We start from the raw sequence: 6,970 nt of genomic DNA, 5'->3' as shown, positions 1-6,970 counted from the left end.
TCGGATTGTGTCCGTCCTAGGACACGACAGCGGGCCCACAGTGTCCTGTCGCAGCACTACATGTCTGGCGATTTCCTTGGGCCCACCTCCTTCGTCGTTCGGTGGACCCCGCAACCGTTCGACAGTACGCGTGACATGGTCTCGACCTCTCCCCCATCTCCCACCTATAAATACTCCCCCAACCTCGCCAGAGCTCTCTCCATCTCCGTCGCGGCCTCTGATTCCGGCTCCTCTCTCTCTCCACCACAGCTGCTGCTCCTAATTCCAAGCAAAGATTAGTAGACCAAATGGCCGTGGAAACCACCATCCCCACGACGACCTCCACATCCCTCGGCCCGGCCGCGAACGAGAAAGATGCCGAGAAGCTCCGTTTTATCGATGAGATGACCGCCTACGCCGACGCGGTCCAGGAGAAGGTGCTGGCCGAGATCCTGAGCCGGAACGCCGAGACCGAGTACCTCCAGAGGTACAAGCTTGGCGGTGCCACCGACCGTGCCACCTTTAAGGCAAAGATCCCCATGGTCACCTATGAGGACCTCCAGCCGGAGATCCAGCGCATCGCCAACGGAGACCGCTCTCCCATTCTCTCAGCCCACCCTATCTCTGAATTCCTCACCAGGTGTGTCTTCGTTAATTATCTAGTTAATTACAAGTATTACTACTAATTTTGGTGTAGACATTTTTTGGCTGCCGAAAAGTAGTGACCTGCGCTTCGAACGTGCTAATTAATATTATTTTGTCTTGTAGCTCGGGGACGTCGGCCGGTGAACGGAAGCTGATGCCGACCATCAAAGAAGAGCTGGACCGCCGGCAGCTCCTCTACAGCCTTCTCACTCCTGTCATGAACCTGTTAGTAAAATCTTTCCGTCTTATCTTACCAATCAATTAATTTAATTACGAGAACAATAAGGGTCATTAGACTGAGTATTGTTTGTTACGTTCGGCGCTCTATATACCAGTTACGTGCCGGGGCTGGACAAGGGGAAGGCCCTCTACTTTTACTTCGTGAAGTCGGAGACCAGGACTCCCGGCGGGCTATTGGCGCGGCCGGTGCTGACGAGCTACTACAAGAGCGAGCACTTCAAGAGCCGCCCCTACGATCCCTACAACGTGATCACCAGCCCTACCCCCGCCATCCTCTGCGCCGACTCCTTCCAGAGCATGTACGTGCAGATGCTCTGCGGCCTCCTCCACCGCCTCCAAGTCCTCCGCGTCGGCGCCGTCTTCGCATCCGGCCTCCTCCGCGCCATCCGCTTCCTCCAGCTCCACTGGGAGGAGCTCGCCCGCGACATCGCCGCCGGCTCGCTCAGCCCCAAGATCACCGACCTTTCGGTCCGGGACTCGGTCGCCGACATCCTGAAGCCCGACCCAGAGCTGGCCGAGTTCGTCAGAGCCGAGTGCTCGACGGGGGAGTGGGCCGGGATCATAACCCGGATCTGGCCTAGCACCAAATATCTGGACGTGATCGTGACGGGGGCCATGGCGCAGTACATCCCGACCTTGGAGCACTACAGCGGTGGTCTCCCGATGGCGTGCACCATGTACGCCTCCTCCGAGTGCTACTTCGGGCTCAACCTGCGGCCCATGTGCAAGCCCTCCGATGTCTCCTATACCATCATGCCCAACATGGCCTACTTCGAGTTCCTCCCACTGGAGCTGGCCGCCACGCGCAAGGGCGACGGCGACGTCCAGCTCGTGGACCTGGCCCGCGTGGAAGTCGGCAAGGAGTACGAGCTTGTGATCACCACCTACTCGGGGCTCTGCCGGTACCGGGTCGGCGACATCCTCCGGGTGACCGGCTTCCACAACGCGGCCCCGCAGTTCCGCTTCGTGCGGCGGAAGAACGTGCTGCTCAGCATCGAGTCGGACAAGACCGACGAGGCGGAGCTCCAGAAAGCGGTGGAGAGCGCGTCGGAGCTCCTCAAGCCATACAACGCCACCGTGGTGGAGTACACGAGCCACGCCTTCACCAAGACCATCCCGGGGCACTACATCATCTATTGGGAGCTCCTGGTCAAGGACTGCTCTCAAGGGAGGACGCCTGGTGGGGAGGTGATGGAGCGTTGCTGCCTGGCGATGGAGGAGGCGCTGAACTCGGTGTACCGGCAGAGCCGGGTGGCGGACGGGTCGATCGGGCCGCTGGAGATCAGGGTGGTGAGGGGAGGAACCTTCGAAGAGCTCATGGACTACGCCATCTCGAGGGGGGCGTCCATCAACCAGTACAAGGTCCCTCGCTGCGTCAACTTCCCGCCGATCCTGGAGCTTCTCGACTCCCGGGTGGTCTCGGCCCACTTCAGCCCGGCCCTGCCCAACCGGTCCCCACAGCGGTCAGGCTAGAATATGGGAATCCCGTCAGAAACTCTCAACGAAATTAAATAAAACTATTAGTTGGAAGGAAATAAAGAAACGGTTTGGAGAATCCACAAATACTTTCACTGTAGAGAGCACACCCCCTCGAGGTGCATGCGAGCTTCCATCAAACAAACCATTCCGGTGTGGAAGTCGATTCAGACGATAAGTATTTAGAAAACTAGGAAATCGCTTTCTAATTGGTGAGCCCTCTCTTCATTTTGATACTCGTTTCGAAGGGGAGAGTTGAAATAAATATGGACTCATTGGATTAGAAGGTTCGTACAAGCGCGTTAGATTAACAATTAATTTATCTCGACGGAATAAAGACCGAGCCAAGATAAGTCAACATGATAAACTAAAGAATAAAAATAAAAATTAGAATAATTAAAATTTGTTTTAAAGGTAACAAGTTTTTAATAATTCCTACCTTGTTTTAAAATTGTGGTTAGAAAAAATAATATTGTTTGGTTCGCTGAAATTTTTTTTTTCTTATTGAAATATTTTTTCCTAGAAAGCTGATTTCTAGGGTTATGTCTAAAAAAATAATTTTGGTATGTTTAGTTGATTATGGAAAAGTATCACATTAGAGAGTAGCTTATTTTTGGTTGAGTATCTAAAGTTATGAAATATCTATTATACCCTTAATAAAGAGAAATACCTTATTGATTAATTTTGATTGCTTAAAGAAAGTTTTGGAAAAAAAAAGATCCTAATTCTTAATAAATGGAGAAGTAGCTTTTCTATGTCCCTCATGAATTTTTTTTTTCTATGAAACATTGAAATCTTATTTTTATAGGATTAGTATTTTTTCATCTCTCTTTTTTGAAAACTCTAACCAAACAAGAGGTCTTTTTTCGTTTTTACGTCGTGAGCCAAACAAGTCATATGTATCATGTTTCTGATGAGAGGTATCTTCGGTATTTGAATTTGCATCCAGCATCAACAAGCATAACCATACAGGATCCAAGCAACTTCTGACTTGAACTTGAACCTCCAAGCGCAAGATTTACATATCAAGTGAAGTGCATGGAACAAGTCTCCAGGGATTATTCAATTTTGATTTTAACGCTCAGGCACATTATTGTGGTAATTAATAACCGGCATGATGTGGTGCATAAGGATTAGTTAAGCTCACAGTCCATACGGCGATCCTGGTGCATCCGAGTTTCCTCCAAGGAACCTTGCCTGCTGGAGGTATGATTCCGATCTTTGTGAATCGAATTTGAACTCAGCCCAGCCTCCCCGAGTAAGTGCGAAAAGCTGGTTGAGTATAATAGAACCATCCAACCTTTGAGGCCGGTACTTTCTAGCTCGACTTAGCAACCTCAGCCCTTGAGGCATGATGAACAGGGCTCCTCCACAGGGAAAGCAGCTTGGCCTCTTACCGTCTCAAGAGCATGCCCAACTATGCCACGTGTTAGGTTGTTACGGTATGTCCTCAAAGTTGTTACATCGGCATTTCTTTGTGACATGATTCTGAGTTTATTAGAATACGATCCTAGAAGATTGGGACTCTAGTTATAAATAGGTCGAAATGCCCATGTCAAAAGGGAGGTAACAAACTTAATATGGGGGAGATCCTGTTTCTCTATTCTTATTTTTTTTCTATATTTTTTTTATTTTTCATCAATTTTTTTTATTATTTTTTATTACGGACTTAAGCATCAGAGAACCAGATAGAAGCTAATCCAGCAAGTCTTTACCTTAGTCGGTTGTTTTGCAGGCCCATATAAGCGATCTGCATCAGCATTTTGGGATTCGGCGGCAACACATATGTGCCTTGGTTCTCATGGGTGCTCCAAGAATTTGCCCTGACACCTAGGTTGTGACCTCACAACCACAGTTGTATAGCTTAGCTCTCCAAGCATATCCTGCAACATACATTATATGTTAAAATTATTGGATTTAAGCTCATTTAGAACCTACGTTCTTCCTCTATCTATTGCAGTCGAGCACTGGCATCACAGGCATGGCTACATAGAGTGGAACTCCAACTTGGTACTCCTGCCAGCCCCTCAGAATGTTTTTACCCATTTAACCTCATTCTAGGGATTTTCTGTCTATTGGTTAGGTTGCTACTGTTGGTGACTAGGTTTGGGCTTGAATCCCATCATCCTCCCGCCTGTTGTCTTTTTGTTTTGTCTTTGAGGCATTCTCTGTGGTGGGTCTTCTTTAGGCCAAGGCCTTAGGTCGCCTAAGGTTTGGGCCGGCTCTGGCCATCCCGAATCTTGGGTTAGCCTTCCCGCTAACCCTTTTCTGAGAGGATTTGTAATAGCTTTAATATAAAATTCAATGCAACATCCTATTTTCTTTAGATTTTAACACAAACATGCATAATTCCACAAGGCTTGTTACTCTTTTAATTTTGTTTATCCCCATAAACCTTAGCTATAGTTGCTCGGTTATCATAGTGCATCGAGATACCTGGAATTGGCTTGGCCAGTAAGGGAAGATCTATCAATATATCCTTAAGTCATTTCGCCTCACTAGTGGTTGTATTAAGAGCTACTAACTCTGTTTCCTCAGTGGAATATTTTGCTTAGCTAATTATCTCCAAGAGACAGCAGCAACATCCAAAATGAACACATGCCCACTTATAGATTTACTATTATCTAAGTTTAAGACTCTGTTAGCATCGGTACACCATTCAAGAACTAGTAAAGTGGACACCATCATTTATGTCTCCCCTAAGATACCTTAATAGGCTATCCCTCTGAGTAATCCATCTTCTTCTCCAACTCTTAGTGAAGGATGTGCTAACATCCATTTGATGGACTTTGAGTTACAAATGGCAGCTGGCATATGAATAGTGGTGGTTTTGGTCACAAGAGAGTAGGTTTCAAGGCTATATATACCTATTAGAAATAAACCTTGCCTTAAACCTTGCTATTGTTCCATCAGGTCGCAATTTCTCCTAAATAGCCAGCTGTGCCCTATAGGTTTGTAACCAGCAGACAATTAACACAATCCCTAAGCTGAGAAAGGATAAAATACACAATGAAATTTTTATCGCCTGCTAAGGCCACTCTTGGAGCAATATATGCCGCATATTTAGCTTCGCTACTGGAGCAGTTGAAATACTTGTTTCTATGGTTGAAAGTCAATACGTCAAGCCCTAGTATTTTTAGGTGAACCCTATGGTGGAGACAGCTAAGCCTGCTCTTGCGATGGATAAATTGGCTTATCAACCAGTTATGGAAGTATTGGATCTTCGAAGAATACATATTAGAAGCTTTGATTCATCAAGAGATAGATGCTAATGACTATTCAATAAAGCCCTCGGAATCTACAGGCTGAGGTAAGGAGATCTTGCAAGCAAATGCAGGAGTAGATCAGACTGAACAAACAATCAATAAGACTTCGGTCAATATTAGATCAATATTTGAGCTCGAGATAAGCTTCGACCATCCTAATTTGCAAATAGCTATTATGGGAGATGTCGGTGGAATCACGTTGGCACTAGTCCCTTTTGGCAGAGTCGGATGTTCCCAAGTACCGGTAGATGTAGAACAATAGTTCAACCAACCTGTAGTACTACTTGCTCCTGTTCTAAGTGCTAGGAGGCAAAGAAAGACCTCCAAGGCTACCACTATCTCCTCTTTACCGGCAGTCATGAATGCTAAATCTATATAGCAGTGAGCAAGTCGTTCAGGCGTATCCACCATACCAATGGACTAGAGGGCAAGCATGGGGATCGATCTTGCTTTTGAATGATATCCAAATCTAAGATTACGTTGATGAATGTGGTGTCTGGTACATCCCACCACCCTTCTCATCTCATCACCTTCTTGACCATTGACTGATGGGATGTCGGAGGCATTATTTACACCACATCCAGATTAGTTATGATTAAAAATGTTGATACACTAAGAGATGCACAAGCCGAAACACTGATGGTGCAAGCCGAGTGAATATAGTGTCCACCTAAGGGAGCGAGAGTTCTCGGTCTAGTACGAAGTCTTAATGGAGCGGAGTTTAGGATAGTGGTTGGCCAGCGGTTACAACTACTCATACATTGGAGGAGTGGTCAAAATTCCTACCATACATAAAAATAGTGGCTCATGTAGCACACAACAGAAAGGATAAATATATATTCATAATGAGCAATGATACCCAACTCCCGCTATCCATAATGCGAGAGGTGGAGTACCACTATGTATCATCTATCACAATAGTGGAGCATGTGGTATATAATAGCGATGACAAGTATCCAAGATGAGTAGTGGCACCCATCTTACCAGTTGTGAAGGCCATTTATAAATATCATATTGTAATCTAAAAAAAGGGTATTCGACAATCCAAATTAGTGCATCTTATTCTATGTTAGTTTAACTTACTAGTAGCTTTCTTAGGGGCAGTGTTAACTTAGATTTCTACTATCATAGCCTAGGCTATATACTTATTTCTATCCATCTCCTTCGAACGATGGTGTGAGAGTTGTGAAAGTATTTAAAAGTCAAGGCACCTAGACTCATGCTACTCTCTTATTCCTCTTTCAATCACCATCTTTTTGCTACTATAACACCGACGGCAATTGTTTTGGCTACTATAACACTGGTGGTAGACTGGTGGTAGACTTGTGCATACATTTATCCCTTGCTATCTGACTTGTCATTCT

At 46.0% G+C, this 6,970-nt stretch overlaps 1 protein-coding gene across 1 annotated transcript; it reads left to right on the top strand.

Annotated features, from left to right (window-relative positions):
* Positions 1 to 224: 224 nt before the first annotated feature.
* Positions 225 to 2,416, top strand: LOC120113231 (probable indole-3-acetic acid-amido synthetase GH3.8). Its single transcript, XM_039134029.1, has 3 exons — positions 225 to 619; positions 748 to 849; positions 960 to 2,416. Exons 1-3 carry the CDS (start codon positions 288 to 290, stop codon positions 2,335 to 2,337), a joined length of 1,812 nt encoding a protein of 603 aa, XP_038989957.1. The 5' UTR covers positions 225 to 287; the 3' UTR covers positions 2,338 to 2,416.
* Positions 2,417 to 6,970: the final 4,554 nt, after the last annotated feature.

Source organism: Phoenix dactylifera, chromosome 15 (genome assembly GCF_009389715.1).
Source record: "Phoenix dactylifera cultivar Barhee BC4 chromosome 15, palm_55x_up_171113_PBpolish2nd_filt_p, whole genome shotgun sequence".
Taxonomy (NCBI): Eukaryota; Viridiplantae; Streptophyta; class Magnoliopsida; order Arecales; family Arecaceae; genus Phoenix; species Phoenix dactylifera.
The sequence above is the reverse complement of the archived record's forward strand: the minus strand, read 5'-3'. Positions and strand labels throughout refer to the sequence as shown.

Coding starts and splice junctions, on each gene's coding strand:
- LOC120113231 (XM_039134029.1), top strand. CDS start 288: ATGGCCGTGGAAACCACCATCCCCACGACGACCTCCACATCCCTCGGC. Junction 620..747: donor ATCTCTGAATTCCTCACCAG/GTGTGTCTTCGT, acceptor TTTGTCTTGTAG/CTCGGGGACGTCGGCCGGTG. Junction 850..959: donor CTCACTCCTGTCATGAACCT/GTTAGTAAAATC, acceptor TCTATATACCAG/TTACGTGCCGGGGCTGGACA.